This window comes from Microtus pennsylvanicus, chromosome 9 (assembly GCF_037038515.1).
Source record: "Microtus pennsylvanicus isolate mMicPen1 chromosome 9, mMicPen1.hap1, whole genome shotgun sequence".
Classification (NCBI taxonomy): domain Eukaryota; kingdom Metazoa; phylum Chordata; class Mammalia; order Rodentia; family Cricetidae; genus Microtus; species Microtus pennsylvanicus.
In genome coordinates, this window is record NC_134587.1 from 2,514,661 (window position 1) to 2,534,216 (window position 19,556).

General features: G+C 37.2%; 1 protein-coding gene across 1 annotated transcript in view; it reads right to left on the reverse strand.

Annotated features, from left to right (window-relative positions):
- Znf804a (zinc finger protein 804A) overlaps positions 1–19,556 on the reverse strand; it is a 179,442-nt gene that overhangs the window by 20,495 nt on the left and 139,391 nt on the right. Inside the window, exon 2 of the mRNA XM_075984735.1 lies at positions 4,258–4,401. Within this exon, the coding sequence (XP_075840850.1) occupies positions 4,258–4,401 (144 nt within the window). The remainder of the gene's footprint in view (positions 1–4,257; positions 4,402–19,556) is intronic.

Consider the following 19,556-nt stretch of genomic DNA (forward strand, 5'->3'; position numbering starts at 1 on the left):
CTTCTATTGCCTTCTAGAATGAACTAACAACAACTGATCAATAGAAAGGTTGTAGAAAATTTTGATTTAAGGAACCTGCACCAAAATAAGAATGTTACTTAAACTAAAAGACAATAAACAGCTGTTTAGAGTTTGGGGAGGGGCAGGCACAAAGAACACTAGATTGTAAAGAGTGGAATTACCACCAAATATTTCAGTGTCGCGATGACCTTGCACCCTATCCCGAAGAAAGATCTTTCAGGAAATAATGACCAAAGCAAAAGCAAAAAATGCTGTAACAGCAGACAGAAAGACGGCAACCGGGTAACAGCAGACAGACCGACGGCAACCGGTCTAGAATAATTCTCAAACATAATTAAAATAGTGCTTTCTAAAGAAATTCAATGATATGGAAAACTACATAGAAATAATTAGAATTTTAATAGAGAAACTTCAAGTAATGGACACGATCTTTAAAACTACACAAATTTAAGTTTGTGAATTGAAAAATATACTAAATGAAATAAAAACTACATTTGAATGCAGAATGACAAGTTAGAGTGATCAGAAGAAGCTCATCCTTAGGCTATCTGGAAGCACATAAGGAGAGGGAATAAGGAATGATTAAAGAACACAACAGCTTTGGGACAAGATTAAGACTATGTTCACTATCTGGATTTAAGAATGACTTAGGAATGTCACAGAGACAGAAAGCTCATTCAAACAGATCAGAGAAGTTTTTCAAATAGCTATTTCCATGTTCTCTTTTATCCAGTAGCTCATTACATTGAATTTGTGTGTGTGTGTGTGTGTGTATGTGTGTGTGTAAGTGTATATGTGTTTGATTTGATTTTGCAAGTTAACTTTTTTAGTTCTTGAATGGACTTAAACATGGATGAAGATCTATATTTTCAATATTAGGTCGGGATATTGCTAGATAGAAGATATTTTATGTTTTTTAAAAAAATATTCTGACTCAGGTTTTTAGAAGAAAAAACAAAACCTATACATTATCCACCTCCAATCTGTGCCTTTCTTGATGCCACTTAAAGTATTAACAGTGGTGGTATCTGTCCTGAGAGATGATATACATTGTATACTGTAATTGGTACACCTTTCCTGAGAAAAGATAAACGTTGTATACTGTAATTGGTACACCACTGTCTTCTAGAAAGGAATAGTGTGATAATATAGATTTAAATCTTTCCAGCTACTGCATTGTTACCTAAGATTTTGTTCGTCAAGAGAATGATTAATTCTTATTCTGAAGTAATGAACCATAACTATGCTGTTTAATGGCATTTATGATTCATCCGCTTCTAATGCTTAATAGGATTTATTATGGTCAAGTGGAAACCTCTTTGTCTTCAAATAACAAGCCAGATACAGTCTGATTTCTCTTAGCTTATTTGGATAGAATGTGTGTGTTTATATGCACGTGTGTGTGTGTGTGTATATGTCTTTTGTGAAAAAATATTATTTTCAATTAAAAATAGAAAAAAGCATTACTCAAAGTGACTAGAGAATAGTATACATTTTTAAATTTGTCTTTGCATTTTATATTATAATTTTTGATATTTATATTGTGTGTTTCATTCTTTAGTAAAAATGATACATGTTTTAGGTTAAGGCAGGCATCTAAATCTCACAAAGATGGTTTAGTTGTAGAAACCTGATGATCCTGACAGTCCTGCCTCAGGATTTTGTTGTTGTTGGTTTTAGTATGTGAGATCTCTAATTTTTAAAAAGGAGTAACTAGTGCACTAAATTCACTGAGGACAGGGAATTCAAAAGTTCCTTAGGCTTACTGAAGTGAATTTGCATTTCTGGACAATTTGGCATTTATTGTCAAAATACAGAAAGATAGTTAAGTAGTCTTAAATAATACATACCCATGAATTTAGAATAACTAGTTACTTGTAAAATGAGACATCCAGCATGTTTTAAAATGTTAGGTGTCTAGGAATCATCAAAAGCTTCACACCAGGGGAAGAAATAAGTCAACGACAGAGTCTTAAGCATTAATTAGTCATGTGGTGTTGATGCCCAAAACTGTGAGCCTATGTCGGCGTTGTCTGAAGGTCAGAGAGTTTAAGGTTGTTCAAAGTTGTTGACCAGAAGCGTGGCTACACACCCTGACCTCGTGTGTGGTTGCTTTGTGTTTTGGACATTAAGATAACTCACATATTTAGATGCATTCCACCCAGACCAGTGGTCGGGATATTTAAGCATCCTTCTGCTCCTTCTTTTGAAATAGGAAGTTTGACCTTGGGAATGGCTGCTAGGGAGGGTGCACCTTCTAAAGAGAAGAATACTTTTTTTATGGTTTAATGACTTGATGGCTCAAAGTATTGAAGCAAGTAACTGTTCAAGTTGTCCTTTGTATAATGTCAAAGAAGTCTTTTGTCTTCTTCCTTCTGTTGTATTGAGGTATAAAAGTGTATAGAAAATTAAAAGCAGGCGATTTCAGTATTCACTGGAACTCCCTTCCGGTACTATTCTGTTTTCTGTTTTATCATTTTTACTCATGTCTTCATTTTCTTTATAATTTTTCTAATCCCCATGCCCCTACCTAGGTAAGAGGCACTTTTGTTAACGCTGGTCTCTGACAATGTGGGTAATAGAAGCTGACTTTCCTCTTACCACAGCTCTCTGACAATGTGGGTAATAGAAGGCTGACTTTCCTCTTTAAACATAATTCAGTCCATGTGAAAGGCTGGACCATTGACAGTAAAATACAATTCTTTAAATTGTCTAATAAGCACTTAATGATATAATTACCCATTAGTCTTTCCTTTTTGTACTAGATAATTCATGTTATTTTAACTCAATATTAACGCAAAGTTAGTGTGAATTCATCCATTCAAACACAGTCCTTTTGTATTTGCCAAACCTAACTTAGAACATTGTTTGTGGGTGATGTTTAACAAATAAAATATTTACAAATTGGTGCTTATCCTTATATCCCATCTTTAGATAATCAACAAAAAAAGTTTTCATGGTAAATAGCAGGCACATTAGAAAATAAAACAGTGTTAACTTCATTTCTTAGTCTTTACTTTAAATCCCACAGACAAGCACCTGGCTGAGCTTGGGGAAACCACAGAGACAGTTGACCTGAACCAGTGGGAGCTCAGGAACTCCGGATTGACAGCTGGGGATCCTGCATGAGACTGAACTAAGTGAGCTCTTTGAATGTGGGTGACTACTACTTGGCTTGATTAGTTGGGGGTCCCCAGGTAGTGGGACCAGGACATATCCTGGGTGAATAATCTTGCAATTTGGAGCCTAATACCTATGGTGGGATACTTTGTTCAGCCTTGATACAGGGGGAAAGGGGCTTGGTCCTGCCTCAACTTGGTATACCCAACTTTGTTGACTCCCCAAGGGAAGCCTTACCTTCTCTGAGGAATGGATGGGGGATGGGATAGGGGAAGGTAGGGGTCAAAAGAAGGGGAGGGATGGGGAAAGGGGGCTAGTATGTAAAATTTTTTAAATTTAAATGAAAAATTAATAATAGTTAGCTGCAGGAAAATAAAAAATATCTTTATATACCTTAGCAAACCATGAATCTTGAATTTATAACTATTAGTATAAAAACACCAGTAAAATAAACTGTGTCATATCATATACACATCATGCACATGCTTGATCATTTTTTTCCATGATTTTCAAGATAGTTTAAATCTAGAATACTTGTAAAGAACACAGTCATGAATCCTATAATGACTCTGTCGGGTGTAGGTGGAACATGGGATGGAGAGAGGCCACTTAAGACTATACCACCTGCTCACGTCATAAGGGCTTCCATGGTGTAAGCACATGGTAAGGAAACTTATGCCATTATAAAAACTGACCAAGTTTGCATTTCCCCACACATGTAACTCATTGTCAAAGAATGCAAGGCCGCATACATAAAATTTTACTTAGATACAAGTATATAGTGTATATGTATACACACACACACATATAGTAGTGTTGTATTGTCGAAAAATTTAACTGCTATACATTTGAGGACATTTAGCAGGTGACTGACTGTAGAATATTGCTTTCAAAACAAATGTGGACAGTGAAAGACATTCACCAATGACCTTTTTCAATAGTAGACATTTGTTTCAAACATTGCTTTTGGTCTTTTAAACAAGGTTTATCATCACAGAAGTACATATTAGAAACTATAAATTGGATTAAAATAAGATGAAATTTTGATATAGTGTTAACATGTCGGTCTACTATCAAAGCTTAAAAATGCTCATTTTTTTGACTTCTCTTTCTTACCTGCTTGTGAGCATGGTCATACGAATTAATGTGATTGTCAAACTCCTGGTGCTTATAATACTGCTTGTCACAGAGCTCACAGTAGAAGTTTGCCTTGAGATCCTCCAGAGCCTTGGCAATAGTGTTCTCTTTCTCAGCATAGTCCTGAAAGACAAAATTTCAAGGCTTCACACAATTCACTATCCCTTGAGTTTACGTTGCTTTGATGGTTATCAACTTTAGTACAGTGATTAAAGCTAGAAATAGGACAAAGGGCAAATAAGAAAGTATTGACAAACAAACTTGAAAAAAAATATGGGTTAAAAAAAGAAAAATATTCACAGATGAAGCCAATATAAATGAAAAAAAAAACCAGCTGAAACACAAAAAAGAAAATAAGTCACATAGAAAGCAGCATTAACTGGGCACACTCCACTCTCTGCCGACATTAGAAATGAGAGTCCAACAGCAACTGTGATCTGCTGTAGATCTATGGTCCTCAGCAAATGCAGAATCCTCTTTAGTAAACATCTGAAGTGTGTGTAGAAGAGCCCTGTACTGCTACATAGAATACATGCTTTTATTGTTTATCTAAACTACATTAGTTTGATCATTGTAATTGACTCCATGATCATTCTTTTAATTAAATAAACTTGAATCTTTGGATAATAAGTTACTTTTATGTAAATTGTTTAAGTTATTCATGTAAAATAAAAAATGAAAGGAAGGAAGGAAGGAAGGAAGGAGAAAAGGAAGGAAGGAACTGACCGAGGGAGAGAGAGAGGGAAGGAAGCAGGGAGGAAGGGAAGGAGGGAGGAAACTTAGCAGCACAACATATTCATGACACTAACTGAGAATAAAGATTGGTTTACAACTCTACCTTTCAGAGGATTAAGAACAGAATCAGGTGTATGAGCTCATTTATTTACTTATTCTATGTGTCTTTTACATCATTCATTCTGATCCCATTCATTTCCACTTCCCTTCATATCTGTGCTCCACCCCTGCAGCCTTCCCACCACAAACAAGCTTTAAGAGAAAACAATTAAAAATCTTGTCAGGAAGCTGCAGTGTGACCCAGTGAGTTATACCGTAATTCCCTTTGTCCATATCTCTACTTGCACGTGTTCATTGTAAAGAGTCATTGGTCTGGTTCGAGACCTCTGGTTTCTACTACACTATAGATTCTGGGCCATCACTAAGACTCCTCTTGGATATCCTGTTGTTGCCCTGTGTTATGGAGATCCTGCAGCTTTGGGTCTGAGCGTTAGGTTCCTTCACCTGCTGCAGCAGATCATAGATAAAGTGGATGATGACCTGAGCCACATCATAACCCTGGGATCTGGGCCTGTGCAGTTGTAAGGTTGGCCCAACAGATGAGAGATGTGACAATTCTCCCATGCTTACAACTTCGAGGCTCGTTCACTCACGCCTGAGTTAACTGGGTTGACTCTCCCACTCTTATACCCACAGGATGAGCTCTCCTACCTGTCCTATGCATTGTTGAGGTGGGGCAACTCTTCCCTGATCATGCTGCCAAATCCTATCAATGCCTGAGGCAGGTGGGAGAGCTGAACTGGTGGCCGTAGGAGGGGGAGGTCTATGAGCTTTGATTACAAACCATGAACTACTAAGGATTTGTCTATAGCTTTGAGACCTTAAATATTGTTGCTCCTGCTGGACACAAGTGCATCTTACTTGTTGATTTTATTTATTTTTAACTTAACCTTTCCAGAATTCTGTACAAAGGTACTGCATTCATATAATTTCCACTATGCTTCTAATTCCATGCCACCTAATTCCCTTTCAAGTTATTCTTCCACACACAGAAATGCACTCACGCACACAAACTCGCATGCATATACACACAGGCACATACCCATTGAATCTCTACAGTACAGTTCAAGAAAGACCAACTCGTGTGTATTCATCACACGCTGCATTATTTTTCCACTGTACAAACATATATACTTCTTTAAAGTTGAAAATAACCGCATATTCATTTCTCATGTGCCATTCTAGCACATTAGATTTGTAAACAGAGAATTATAAGCCTGCATATAACCCCAGCACTGGCTGGGTATAGGTAGATCCCTGAAGATTTTTCCCAGCCAAGCAAACCTAATATATTAATAGCTTTAGGTTCTGTGAGAGATATTGACTAAGAAAAAAAAGTAAGATCATGTTAGAACGATTTTGTTATTATGTAATTATATGCAATACGTACATCGTTATTGACCAGACATTTTTAAATACATATCCAGATGTATGTAAAGACCATCAGTCATAATTTGCTTGCTTGCTCCCTGGCTCCTCTGATTTTCCTTTTGGATGACATTGATGCAAGCGTTGACTCATGTATGATGACTGTGAACATATGTTCAGCACAGCTTCCCACAGAAGATGGTAAGGGATACAACTGAACAATGGGAAAAGGAAACAGCACCTCATATCTACTCAAACCAAAACAGCTTCACCTTTGGCTGGATAGTCATTTTATATTTAACCATGAACACCAATTTTGAAATGTCTACTGGGCACGATGGCAGAAAATGAAGAGCAAAGCCACAAAAGTCTCAGAGATTTAAACCCATCATGTTTTATATTCGAATAAAACAGTGAAGGTTGAATCTTTTAAGAGGGCAATATGAAGGTCATGAAACGCAATCATAAAGTTAAGAAATTTTCAGCACCAAGGATTTATTTCAGTTGTAGAGCACCTGCCTAGCATGTGCAAGCCGTGAGTTGAACCTCAGCACGGCAAGAAAAAGAATGTTTCAGTCTGCACCACATTAACAGTGACATAGCACATACTCTAGATCAGTAAATTCAAATAGAGAAGTCAGTGGTCTTTCCATGGCCCAAGAATAAACTGTTCATCATGCATATAAAGTAAATTGCTTTAAGTCCAACCTTAGAGACAGAACATATCTTCTCTAAAATGATGCTTTTCAGGTCAGCTTCATCACAGCATATAGTACCAGTTAACACACACGTATTTAAAGTAAGGTGTTATAAGTGGACATTTTCAACTTACGTTACCGTGTGAATGTGAGCAACCTAAGAGCAGAGGTGTGTTTTCATTTTGCTGTTGTTGTTGTTGTTTGTTTCCTGTTACTGCTGTATCCTACACCTTTTAACAGAGCAAGCTCTAGGTGTCTAGAGTCTAGCACAAAGTGAATCAGTAAACAAGAAATATTAGCAAATTTTTGATTTGGAAGCACTTATAAAAGAAAAGCGGTGCTGTTTCAGAATGCTCTGCAGAAATATCAGTGTGAGGGCTGGAGAGATGGCTCAGCAGTTAAGAGCACTAGCCGCTCTTCCAGTAGACCCAGATTCAACTCCTAGCACCCACATCACAGCTCGCGGGAATACCAATGTGGAAAAATGTTATCAAATTTTATCACATTTATAAAATGTGGGCAAATGTTCATCAAAATTTAGACTCATGTTTAATACTAACCACAAACAACGTAATTAAAAATCAGAATTATCAAGGTTCGGATCCCCTGACTAAACTACTGACCATGGACTGGTCTACCATACTTCCAGTTGTATTGTCACAAACTAGGCACTTGACCTTCCTGGAAAAGTTTGTCTTCAAATGTATTTGTGTTTCACATATGCCAAACTTGCTTGCTGGGGAACTCCAGAAGAAAATTTCACAGTGTAACATAAAAATGATTGAACTGGTGAAAGGTTCCCCAGGGAAGTCAATCAAAAAAACAAGATAAATTTCCATTTATTTAAATATGTAGATAGTAGTAGAAGGCAAAAAGAAATCTTGCCGGATGCTGGTGGACCATGCCTTTAATCTAAGCACTGGAGAGGCAGGGGCAGGCAGATCTCTGTGCATTCAAGGACAGCCTGGTCTACGAGAGTGAGTTCCAGGACAGACTCCAAAGCTACAAAGAAACCCTGTCTTGAAAACAAAAAACAAAACAACAATAACAACAACAACAAAAGACAAAGAACGAAAGAAATCTGAAAAATCCAAGCAGGAATAATGCTCCACACAACCCCCTTCCGCAAAAATGAAGGAATTTGAGATATACATGATCCATAACTCTTTGGCTGCTATGTGAAAATTTCAAGGAATGATCCATTGTGTAACTTACAACCCCCTTTCCAAATCCCTGCATGGGTGAGTGGGTAAAGACAAAACCCATTATCAATGATGGAGGCATCTAGCAATGCCTTCAAAATTAAGTCACTTTACTTTGTGAAGTTCCAAGCACTTCTGGATGGAAGGACACAATTGGGAGCGGTGGAGACACTATACCTACAGGGAATGAAAATTCCTCACCATTTCCTCTGGCCCTGCCTGTGACTGCTCTCATATGACTGTTCTTAAAGCACATCTTTATAGTAAACCAGAAAGAGCAACAAACCATTTGCTTGGTTTCTTCAAACCTTTCTAGGGAGTTACCAAACCTGTGGAGAGGTCCTGGAAAATCATAAATTTAAAAGGATTATTAAAATTAGAGATCACTTCAAATGGGTGTGGTTTTGCAGATTGAGGCTTACCTTGTAGAGTCAGAAACTGACTCAGACAACTATTTTCATAATTAAATGATATTTTATGACACATAGTTTGTATCCAAAGAGTTGGAGGTTGAATTTTTGTGAGAAAAATGTCATAGATTTTATGTAGGAAGTGTTGTAGCAGAAATATATCCAAGTAGCTCTGATTTAGTCTTTATCTGATTCAAGGGTTTCCTGGTATTGCAAAGGAACAGCCATTTATAGATAAAAGAGAACCATTATTGTGACCCATAAATGCTAGGGTGGATCTCAAAGCCCAGATTCTATCATCTAAAAGAGAAAACCATGTATCATAAGACACTTTGAGGAACATAGAAGAGACAATTCAAGACTGAGTCAGATGGCAAGTTTTTAACAAAAGTTACAGATGCTCTGAACAGAATATCCCAAGGAAGTTTGTTTTAAAAATAAAAAGTTTAATTTTAAAGATAGCACAAAACATGATATTATCTATGCCTTTCTTACAGGTAGTGCAGAGACCGCTCACTGAAACGGTTTCATATTGAGTATCATGTATTTAAGCAAACCTCTGTCTAGATTATGACTCCACAGTAAGCAGTAAACACCAATACTCATTTCCTCAAGTTTCCAAGAAGCAAAGCAAGTAAAGTTATTTTCTAAAAGTTTCTCTGCAGAAAGCATGCATGAGAGTATGAAAGATTTTCTTTTCTTTAGATTTTATTCATCTTATTATGTTATTGGTATACAAGTTTTGCATGCCTGGTACCTGTGGAAGTCAGAGGAGGGTGGCATTGGACTGCCTGAGACTGAAATTACAATGGATATGAACTGCCACATGAGTCCTAGGAATCAAACTCATGTCTTCTGCAAGAGCAACAAACACTTGCAAACAGGGAACCAACTCTCTGGCCATCATGAGATCTTTACCTTAGCTAATAACAAGTGCTACTTTCTTATGGTTACGCATCTAATTTCAAGTATTGGATGAAGATCATATTTTCTATCTTCATAATTTCTCACATGAAAGGATAATGACATTCCTGGAATCCTTTTTAAAAATACTGCCTTGTATTGCCTTATACATGGATATATGCTTCATCAATGAGATCCATTTTATACATCATTTATCATTTAAATACTCTGTTTTAAACCTAGAATTATTACAACCCAGCTAAGTGCCAGAAGACATAGGACAGCTTTCTTTTGTGCTTGGAAAGATTACTTTAGGAATTCGTTGATATTAATGTCAATCTCTAGTATTCCTGTGGTAAGGATAGATGTATCTCAATTTTAAGGGAAATAGGAAGAAATATATCAGATTTTTAAGTGTAATGCTCTCAGAGTTGCGTTATATTTCAAGCTCATATATACACGAAATCATTCATAGATTTAAGAAAGGAAAAATTCTATATAAATAGATCTCAAAGAGCCCAACTATAGCATATGAGTGATAGTAATTGAGTGTAATTGTTTCACTTTAGAAATCTCTTAAATTTACAAGCATTAGTCATTTTCTCTTAGAGTTACAGAAGAGGCGTGTAATGACTTTCCCAGCTGAAGCCCAGTCTAGGAGATACTATCATTTCTCAGTAAATTGTCTCACTTGTGATCTTAGCTTCAGTTCCTCTGGAAATAGAAGCTGAGACAATGGGGTTAAGTGGCTTATTTTAGCCATGAGAGTTAACGCAGTTTATTCCGGATCTCAAGAAACACTGAACCCCCATGGAAATGCTGACAATAACTCCATCTTTGGCTCTGACTTTTGGGGAGCTTGAGAGCCATTATCTAGCCACAACACACATTCCACCCCTCCCCTTAGAATTACAAGAGAACAGATATCACAGGCTGAAATGCAATTTTCCTTTTTCTTTATTCTTCTTTCATACAGTTCATCCGGTCCACAGCATTCCTTCTGTCCCCTCCTCCCAGCCGTCCCCATGCGCCTCCTCTCTCCTCCAGACTCTTCCCCTCCATTCACCTTCACAAAAGAGCAGGCCTCCTAATGATACCAACTGAAAGTGTCCTAACGAGTTACAATAAGACTAGGCGCACACCTTCACATCAGGGCTGGACTAGACAACCTGGTTAAAGGGAAAGGGTCCCAAGAGCAGGTGAAAGACTCAGAGGCTGCCCCACTAACAATGTTAGGATGACCCACAAAAACCCTAAACTAACCAATCACAGCCTGAATGCAGAGGACCTGGGGAAGACCCACACAGTCTCCTTGATTGCTACTTCAGTCTCTGGGAGCCAAATGAGGCCTGCTTAGTTGATTCTGTGAGCTGTATTCTCCTGGTGTCCTCAAACACTCTGTCTCCCACATTACCTCCCCTCTTCTGTAGGGTTCCCCGAGCTTCACCTAATGTGTGGCTGAGAGTTTCTACACCTGCTCCCATCAGCTGCTGGAGGAAGCCTGTCTGACGGTGATTGGGCTAGGCCCTGATATATGAGTAAATCACTTTAAATTCTGGGAAGAAAAAGATATTCAGAGAGCTAGAGAAACTGATGTATTTACTTTGATCAGAAACTCATAGAGTCAAATTGGGAATTTCCAATGTTAATTTTCCAAAACAACGAATGAACAAACAAACAAAATCTGACGGTGATATATTATTTGTGAGACAGAAGCTCTTAATATTTACATACTCCTCGATTCCATGACTTTTCTTTCATAACTCCTACTAAATCCTCATAAAATATTTATCATCAGAAAGTTTATAACCATGGGAGATGGGGGAAAGATTGCCTTCTTTACCATAGTTTATTTCCTTCCCGTAATAAAGGTCTTCTCTCATGTTAAAAAAAAAATTTCATCATTCAATCAAACACCTTTTTCCAATCAGGAAAAGAAATCTTTTCAGATCTGTGCCTTTCATTTTTCCTATCTACCTATGTGGAGAAGACAATATCCACAATAGGGGTCAGAGCTTTAAAACAGATTTGGAAATTCACAATTAAAGTTTTGGCTAGGTATCTGGGAAAGAAAGAAACAAAGATATCATGCAGGAGGAAAAAGCTGAATGAATTATTTAATAAATAAATATGAGGCTCAGACAAAGAAAAATAGCATTTAATATTAACTAAAATATAGAATGCTTCTGTTTCTTCCAAACTTGCCTTCCAACAACTGAACTCCTGTGTGTAATGGTAGTCAATTTTAGATGCAGGTATTGATGATTCCAAAGAAGAAAAAATGGGGGAGTAAAATATTCAAAAGGATCCCAAACCAAAGAGCCATGGGCATATTAATATGCTTCAGATAATTCTAAACACAGCTCATTAAATTGTTGAGTGATCAGAAGTACTGATATTAGTGTTTTATTCACCTCCATTCCTAATCTTTGAAACCTGCCAAGGTTTTAAGAAGATTTTGCTAAAAGTATTAGAAATAATGAGTCCAATGGAGCAAATTTTACATGATAACAGGATATAAATAACATAAACATTTTAGTATTATCATGGAGGAAATCTTAACATATCTATACATTAATTTCAAAAGGAAGAGGTAGGTACCATGTAAGGATAGGGGGAATACATTAATAAGGATGTTGGAAATCAAGTAAGGAAGAAAATAGATTGGAATAAAAATGCTGTTAGTACACAGATAGTGCCTAAGCTTATAATAAATATCTATTATTATATAAATCTATATATAATCTATAAACACTGAAGCAAAAGAAGGAAAAGCAGGAACAAATTGAGCAGAAGAGTAGACCAGAAGCTGTGGGTAGTACAAAAAGGGGAAGACAGAAGAAATGAAGGAGAAGAAAATACATGAACAAATAATGGCTGATAATTTCCCCTGGATTAATAACCTTTAACAAAATTATATATCCAAGGAGTTCAGACAAAAACCAAACGTATAAATATTAATACCATAACAGCAAGTGTGTAGGTAGGTCATATTCAAGTATTAGAAAAAAAAGATTAAAATCTGCATGCAAGTTTTGGAAAAGAAAAAAATAACTCTGATTAGAAACCATGCCAACCAAAGGAGTGGAGCCGAATATTCAGAGCACTGAAAGGAACAATCTCGCAGTGGCAGAGTGGCGAATGCTAGCATTCTCCTGCATCTCCAAGAATATGATTGACAGCATCAGAAAGAAGTGAGATGCATGGCCTGCAAGCAACGGTCACAATAAATAGCAGATAGTGAGAGTTAGAGTTACAAAGGAAACAATAAACTCAATTTAGAGTGATAAAGAAAGTGATCAAAAAGGAAGTTTCCCTTCTTCTCCACTGTCTAGACAGAAAGACAGGAAGACACGACACAGATTTCGAAGAAACTAATGTTGTAGATTATACTCTAAGGGGATGGATCTGGAAAGAGGATTGAGATGTGCTGGAAGGACCTAAGAGGCGGAAGGACCTGGGGCTGTGACTGAAAAGATTCAGAGGAGGTCAGTTTTGGGTCGTGAAGGGACAAGTCATTTATTGAAAATGATGAGTGATTAGTAATCAGATTATGGGTAATGATGATCCACCAGAGTGGATCAATTAGGTACTCTAAGCATCTAATGTAAAAAGACTAAAATATTCTAGATGATGAGGCTTAGGGAACATTTGGGAGGTGATGTGGAAATTTAGCGCATTGGAAACTCTGTGGAATCTACAGCTCCTTAGAAGACTCGTAGTAATAGGGCTTATGGATCCTGAACTGGCCACTCTCTATAGCCAGGCAAGACCTGTGAAGTGGGATAAGGACATCAACCCAGCCCCAGACTCTTTGCTCTACACCGTGTCCTGTATGTGAGATGTGCTGGGGTAAAACTGAGCAGAAATTGTGGCATTGGTAAACCAATGACTGGACCAACTCGAGGCTCACACCACGAGAGAGGAACCAGAGATTGGATAGCCCAGAGACCCAGGAAGAAGCAAATATCACTTCAAACAAACATTTTTTTCATAACGTAATTCATAACAATATTTTGCTATACTTATAGATTGGTGTCTAGTCCAATTGTCATCAGAAAGGCTGATGTAGAGATCCATAGGCAGACACTAGATAAGCCAGCAGAGGCCTGCATAAAAGAAGGTGGAGAGATTTTGGAAACTAGAGGGGTCAAGGGAGGGCACCATGAAAACACAAAATCAACTAAAAAGGGCTCCTAGAAGATCGTTCATAGAGCCTGTATGAGTCTGAACTAGGTCCTCTGCATAGAGGTTATGGCTGCTTAGCGTGGTGTTCATGTGGGACTCCTAACAGTGGGATTCTCTGACTCTTTTTGCCTGCTCTCACGACCCCTTTCCTCCTACTGGGTTGCAGTGCCAGGCTAGATAGGAGGATTTGTGTCTAGTCTTATTGTAATTTGTTATGCTGTGTTCAGTCGATGTCCTTGGAACTTGCTATTTTATTTTTATGTTTTGGAAGCGAAATGGAGGAGGAGTGGATCTGGGAAAGAGGAGAGGTGAGGGGAGTGAAGTGGGGAAAGAGTTTTCAGGGTGTAATGCATGAGAGAAGAAGAAAAAAGGAAAAAAAACACAAGACCCTGATCATTCTTTGAGGTTGATTTTTTGTAATGAAAATCAAATTTCTAGAACTTACTTATAGTTCATGTGTCTAACTCATATAAATTTTTCATTTATTTGCACTATTTTATATGCTAACAATCATGCTTTTCAAAAATGTTAAAATTGTAATACATTTAAGCATAGTATCTGATAAACTAAATGTCAAGAAGTATCACTTTTCATATGCAAAGGTAAAACTATTAATGCCATTATTACAATTAATACAACTTTTAAAAATAAAGATATCATGAAGCATACAATATCCATTCCAAGACAACATTTTCATTCTTAAGAAACAGTGAAGCAGTCTCACTCCGAGAGTCTGAAATGCCAATGGCTCTGTTGAGTAAGGACTACCTGAAGGTCAAAATGATATCCTACGTACTTTGGGATTGGTTGCAGAATCTGAATCCCAATAGTGCTTTGGATGGGGGAAAGGAAATTCAGAAAATCAGAAAACAGCATAGTGAATATAATGCATAGCAGAAAATTATGTCTACACTAGAAATTAGAAGAAAGTGGCTGCATGAAAATGGAAGATAAATATGTGTGTGTGTGTGTGTGGTGTGTGTGTGAGAGAGAGAGAGAAAGAGAGAGAGAGAGAGAGAGAGAGAGAGAGAGAGAGAGAGAGAGAGAGAGAGAGAGAGCGCTCTATTACGGAACTACATCTCTGAGCCATGAAGTACCTAATGTAAACATCAAATATATAATAAAGTTAGATCCCAAAAATAAAACAACAAATGTCATTAGGGTAATATCACTCTGTGTCACAGACTCATGCATTTCCTCTCGGCTGCTCTTCATGACCACAAAGGAAAATTACATTGCTGTGAAAAACATAAGGCAAAATAATAGTTCTCAAACCTTTTAACTTTATTCCTTCCCTGAAATATTTTCTCAAAACATAAGTGCCCCCCTGTAGGTATCCACCATTGGGCCCCCAAATGCCTTACACAGATTACCATGCAGTCGCAGCTTCCATAACAGGAGGAACAATATACGGAGGCCTGCTGTCCTCCCCATTAGTCCAGCAGGCCCTGTCCCTGTGGCTAATTCTACTTTGTCTTGAATTCCAGATGGGATGATAGTCCGTGAATCTGATACACTGTTAGCGCAGCGGGAGAACACCATTTGAAAATAATCATATATTTCAGATATCCATAAGAAAGGATTTTTTTCTTATTTTAGAAAAATCACTTTTAACTTGTTAAACAAAACTTCCAACTAAAGTTTGAGTGGACCAAACAAAGGAAGAAACTGAGGACATTAGCTTTCACTGACTGCTGTAATGGGCACCTCGCTCAGACTCTGCGGGACAAGAGGGAACCTGGGAAGTCTACAGACAGTTCCATTCTGTGGAAGATGAAAACAGGAGCAGAATGAGAAGAGAAACTTACCCAAATGGCAGAGTCTGGCATTAGCCGGCACAAGCTGAGCTACCCACTGAATCCTTCCTATATCTGAGTTACCTAACAGGTAATATGAGATTTACATGCCTTAGGCCACTAAGTAGATATACAAGACCAGATCAAGGAACAAATACTCATTCACATTTAAAAAGTAAAAATTTTTATAAAAAGCTTCTTTTGTTAAAATGTTAAATTTAGTTAAAATTAAAATGTATTATTATAATACATTTAATTATGGCATAATTTAAATGTGCCATAACTGGTCAGACAGGGCATTTAAAAGATGGCATTGTGAGTGCTGCATTGATTTTCGTGAGCTGATTCAGATGGTGCATTGAAGATACAGTTAATACTAATATATAAAACAACAATGCGGATACCCAGCTATTAAAAGTTGTTTAAAATGTGCTCATGGATAGTCGGCAACATAAAGCAGAATGACTAGAAAATGGCAATGTGTAGAAATAGAAGACACTCATAAAATTTTACTATAATTAAAATCTAATCAATACGTAATAAGAAAACATATTGTGGCACTGTAATTCTGTTCAGAAATAGTACTTTCTCAGCAATGATTGGCTACATTGACGGCACAGCTGTGCTGAGACGAAAGTATCTCCTACCACCCTGCTTCTCCTCGCTATTCCTACAAAATTTGAGCATAATATAAAGCCAGTAATGACTCCTTTTCCTAATGCCGAAGTAGCTCACATTTCTTTGGATAATGTAAGGAATACATATAGGGCATTTGTAGATGGAGAAAATATCATGAGACCCTTCTCCTAAGCAGAGAACTGTAGACAACTAAGGATTGACTTTTGAGAGAGAGAGAGAGAGAGAGAGAGAGAGAGAGAGAGAGAGAGAGAGAGACAGAGAGAGAGAGAGAGACAGAGACAGAGAGACAGAGACAGAGAGAGACAGAGAGAGAGAGAGAGAGAGAGACAGAGAGACAGAGACAGAGAGAGACAGAGAGAGAGACAGAGAGGGAGACAGACAGAGAGAGAGAGACAGACAGAGAGACAGACACAGAGAGAGAGACAGAGAGAGAGACAGAGAGAGAGAGACAGAGACAGAGACAGAGAAGGATAGATTAGTCATATTAGTCATTCCCGGGATTATTTTATTGCTTATTCAGATCAAGTGATCAACATTGAAATTAGATACATACCAGCAGTACTGAATAGATCCAGTCAGTGTTATGTGTGTGTTTAAACATATATGTAACTATAACAAAGAGAAAGAAGGAGTGAATCTGAGAATTGATAATAGGTGGGTCATGGAAAAGGTTGGAGGGAGGCATGGGAAAGGGGTAATTATGTAATTATATTTTACTTTAGTTAAAATGCAAACAATTACAAACACATATGAGGATAAAATAACAACCTCACAAAAAAGAAAATTTAAATGGAAGCAACCCAGAGGATAAGGCAGCATCCATTGAGATGATTAGAAGGACATATATTGGTCGCATGAAATTGTTTTCCTTAATCTTGATAGTATTGATGATCAGTGTTATAATTTTGGTGAAAACCAGCAATCAAACTTTTGAGATATGCATACATTGAATAAGTCATACTTTAAGAGGCCAAACTCTAAACAATTTAAGCACTAAAACTTTGATTCAAAAATATTGCTCTAGAAATAATGTGCTAAGGATTATATTTATATCTATATATCTATTATATCTATATTTATCTATCATATACTTTACATTTCTACATGCCAGTGAGTGAATGTGCACCCTCATTCCTATAGTTGTAGACTGTTTCATTGCATCAAGGTAAAATGCCATTGTTAAAGACAAAAATGATTGGATTTATATTACAGAAAACTTAAATAAAAATTTGGAGTTCTGTGTAAAGTAGAACATTCCCAGATTCACAAATATTATTTTAAATTAAACTGTATTCCTCGCATCAAATATTAGCACACAGCTGAAAAGTCTATTTCTTTTTCAATAGCATCACTCAGTGCTGACTCAGAGCTGTTTCACAGAACGGAAGACCCAAGAATAGATTGACCTGTCTTTCAACAAAGATCATAGCTCAGAATAACTTTAGCTGGACTGAAGGAGAAAGAGTGTCTAGAATTAAATACGTACCTAAAAAATGGAGAGTTATAGCTAATGTTCTGTGTCAAGAATTTATATTACTGAATAATATTTTACTAATCTAATCTGTTTAATATAATTAAGTAATGTTATTAAATTCTTTTATACTATGATAGTTTGAGAATTTTGAGGTATTTTTCCATTTTCAAACAATTTATATTCATTATTTCCAAATTAATATTTAAATGAGCTGACTTGCTAGTGGATAACCATAAGCCATCTCTTTAGATGAAATTAAGTTGAAAGAACTCATAGCTAAGCCTGCCTGCCAAATTGATAATATATCCTGAGAAGATTCCTAATATTTTATTGACCTATGGATGGAGCCAGTTTTTATGACTGGTATGAAACAATAAAACTCCAGTTTATAGATTTTCCTGTGCTTCTGTACAAAATTGACTGAAATAAAACTTTTTATTTAGTTAATAATGCACTTCAAACTTTTGAAATTGCCATTCTTAATAAAAAAACATTATTTATAGCCCATATAGAAGTTCAGAGTATCTCCCAGGCTAACAAACATCACATAACAGGTAGTTCATTTAACAAAATAAAAGTTTCAACTCTTGTATTTTTCAAGATAGAAATAAGACCAAAAGAGACTACATCCTCAACCTGGTGGTTACTTCATTTCCAGTGTATCTGGTGTCATTTTCTGGCCTCTAGCTCTCACATGGTATACGTGCATCCATGAAGGTAAAATACACATAAGCACATATTTTTCAACTTAAAGTGAAAGAAGCTGGTTTAATTAATGTGGGCTGCTATAGTGAAATGCTTCAGCTGGATGACTGTTAAACAAAGGAAAAGTATAGAGCCAGAGGTTGAGAAGGACCCTTTGTGTCCGTAGATGAACCTACCTCCCTATGTCACCTAGACACCTAGACAGTGGGCAGTAAGGACAGGAATTTTGTTAATGTTCCTGCATCTTTCTCTCACAGCTTACTTCTCTCCTGACCTAGGGACACCAGAACTTCTCTACCTCTCAGCATGGGCCTGGGAGAGCTGTCTCCCTCCCTCACCAGAGGGGACTGGTTCCAGCAGCCCTGACCCACCAACTTGCTTGTCGCACACATCCAGGGCAAAGGGTTGGCACACCCCAGCACCTATCCCATCTATGACCTGGTGGAGTATTGGTTCCACAGGATTTCCATGAGCCATCTATTTCTGGAGACAGTCTTCCAGTTTAAGAGAAATGCCAGATGTAATTTCAAACTTTTTTCCACTAAAACCCTTCAAAGGCAATAAGAAATGCAGGCAAAAATGAAAGTAAACCAAGGAATAATTAAAGTACAATTACTGGCTTTTCCAAGAATATGTCTCTTGGATCTCAGAAATACGGACTTCATGACTCTACAGCTAGTTGTAAAGATAGAAATCCCAGCTGCGAGAGTCTCAGAGAGGACTCTCCCTCCTCAATACTCACTCTGAAAGCAACAAACACAAACCAGGAAAACCATACCACCTGCTGAGAGTTAGCAAGTCCTGGCACCAACTCAAGGGCAATAGAGAGAAAATTGCTGCCCAGCAGAAAAGGTAAATAGTAAAAATATCTTTCTTTATAGATCCTAAATTGTCAGACTATCTTGTTACAAAGGCAATATTCTTGGATTCGGTTTGCCAGTTTTTTTATTGAGTATTTTTGCATCTCTGTTTGTAAGTGAGATTGGTCTGCAATTCTCTTTCTTGATTGAATCTTTCTGTGGTTTCGGTATCAGGGTAACTATAGTCTCATAGAAAGAGTTTGGCCATGTTCCTTCTGTTCTATTATGTGGAACACTTTG